Source organism: Opisthorchis viverrini, assembly GCF_000715545.1.
Source record: "Opisthorchis viverrini unplaced genomic scaffold opera_v5_1721, whole genome shotgun sequence".
Classification (NCBI taxonomy): domain Eukaryota; kingdom Metazoa; phylum Platyhelminthes; class Trematoda; order Opisthorchiida; family Opisthorchiidae; genus Opisthorchis; species Opisthorchis viverrini.
Window position 1 is genome coordinate 1 of NW_008753704.1, and position 2,296 is coordinate 2,296.

A 2,296-nucleotide genomic window follows, 5' to 3' on the forward strand; every position below is an offset into this window, starting at 1 on the left:
TTCACTATTTGGCGTTTGAGGCATTTGCGCACGCCGTCGTACTCGTTGCCTGTTGATATGGATTTCCTGGTATCAATCATGGATAGCTAATTCAAGGACATCCAGTGGTCTTGTGGTCTAATCGGAGAAATCAGACGGTGCGCTTCATCCACATGCCCACGGTCAGTACAGTATTGGTTTATTTTGGAGGGTTGTTGGGCTAGCTCGGATCGATACTGTTGAGCTTTGGTAGTTTTTCGAAGATGGCGCATTGGCATGCTTATTGCTGATTTGCGAGGGCCTGATGGAAAATGTACTGTCAGGTGTGCATGCACCGTGGCGTGATCGGCATCAAGCTGTATCCCACAAGGAATGACAACATTGGATTGTAGCTGTGATGGATCACATGGCTGATCGCTATGTAATGACCGTTGAATGATCCGTGTATGAGCTTTTAAGAGTGAACTACTTTAATCCGTGCTTCCTTAGGGGAAGACAAAATAAGTGCTTCTGTAGATATGGGTTTACTGGCTACCCGGACGAGATGGCCTACTTTTAATCGCAGACTGCCTACAGACCACTTCGCATAACGGTCAGTCTTAGTACAGAGTATCGTCCCCTATCAACTGGCACCCTCTCTTTGATTTTATGGACATGGTGACATATTGTAAAATGATGCTACAGTCGTGCAGCAGAAAGGCCCGACCACCGGGTCTGGTGGTAGCATCTTGTCAAGGCCATACGCGAAGCAAAGTGGCAGACACAACTCGGGGGTTTACTCGATCAGAAACATTTCCATAAGAGCTAACACACCCACCGACGCATGCAAAACTCCTCAGTGCTTCACCTTGAATTAGAAGGTGCATGGCCAGAGACTACACTTATTGGAAAGAGACTTCATTTCCGAACACCCGTAATGTGGTAGTTCCCGGAAGTTAACAGCACAAACATCTGAAGCGCCAGTCACCAGCGTGGGAGTCTTTCTTGCGTATCTTCGAAGGTCCTGGTCGATTTTTGAATACCCACACAAGTCTGGAAAGGTTACTTGCCCTTTTGCATGAAATCCTCCGACCGTACAGAGTTCGCGGCCGAATTATCCTAGGCGACTCACTCTACCATATATCGAGCCGGCTGAATGGAATAAAGTAGATGATTTCTAGTATGGAAGTAGAACACGGTAGTTCCTAAGTGAACACCAATTGAGGTTATTCAACTGTGAGCTGCTTGCATGATCGGGACCACTTACTATCTCCAACTGCAATGCTGTTGGCGCACTAGGCGGAAAGTGAGCAACCTGGTGGTAGCATACGGTGCGTATCGTAGAAGATGAGGGTCCAAAATGACCCTGAACGAACTTTAGATACGTCTGCAACCCGAATTTCAGCATCAAAGGATGTGTAGGAACAAACTGTTTAAAGCAGTTATCTATCTTAACGCTAATACCTGTACGATCATTGGTTGCACAGACGGAAACAGAAAGTGCGAATAGGAAATATATTGGATTGCTTGGCTTACCAGGCTCGAAAGTAACAGGCAATTTATTCAGATACGGTGGCAACGAGCCGTACTCACAATCTGCGACGCATCCAGCAGTTCCAGTCGCACGCATCAACTCACTATCATGAAAAACGACCACCTCATTATCACGGGTCAAATGGCAGTCCAGTTCAAGCATTTGGGTTCCATTGACCACCGCACTACGAACTCAGAGCACTAAGTATAACATACTTTCGGAAGGCATCCATAGAATTCTCAATGCGTTCACCGGCACCACCACGGTGGCTAATATGTTGGACATGTATGGGAAAATTTCTTGATTGGTGCAACAAATGCGGACGTCGTAGTAGCACAAAGGAGCTTATGACATAACCGGCAAACAGCCCAACGACAAAAGTCATCATCTCCGGTTGAAGCCCGCCAAAAATTTCCAAACCCCAACGAGGAAACTACATATTGCTGTCAGCAACGGACGTAAATCTAGAATGGGCAAGTTTCAGAGTGATGAGCGCTCTGATTGGACGATACGCCGATCGCCTTGGCAGATCAGACTACCGATGCACAGGATCGAGGCTCTCACACAAGCCACCAGGGTAGGGTATGCTCTCGACGTTATGCGTCTTCCGTACACCTGAAAAGTACAAACGAAGCCGCTGGCTATTCGTACAATGAGATTGAGTTCTCGAAATCTACGGCATTTTCAGACTTGCCACTTCATAGTGTAGAATGTCTATGTATAATGTATATGACCCTGTATTATTGAAAATCCCTTACTATGGCGATTTGCTTAGGTGAACTAAATCTCCAGGTGAACAAACAC

At 46.4% G+C, this 2,296-nt stretch overlaps 1 protein-coding gene across 1 annotated transcript; it reads right to left on the reverse strand.

Moving 5' to 3' along the window:
• Positions 1-1,225: 1,225 nt before the first annotated feature.
• T265_15889 (hypothetical protein) lies at positions 1,226-1,880 on the reverse strand (the record flags this gene model as incomplete). Its single annotated transcript, XM_009179300.1, has 2 exons — positions 1,226-1,676; positions 1,708-1,880. Coding segments are annotated over 2 exons (624 nt in total), but the record flags the coding sequence as incomplete, so codon positions are not given.
• Between the last annotated feature and the right edge of the window lie 416 nt (positions 1,881-2,296).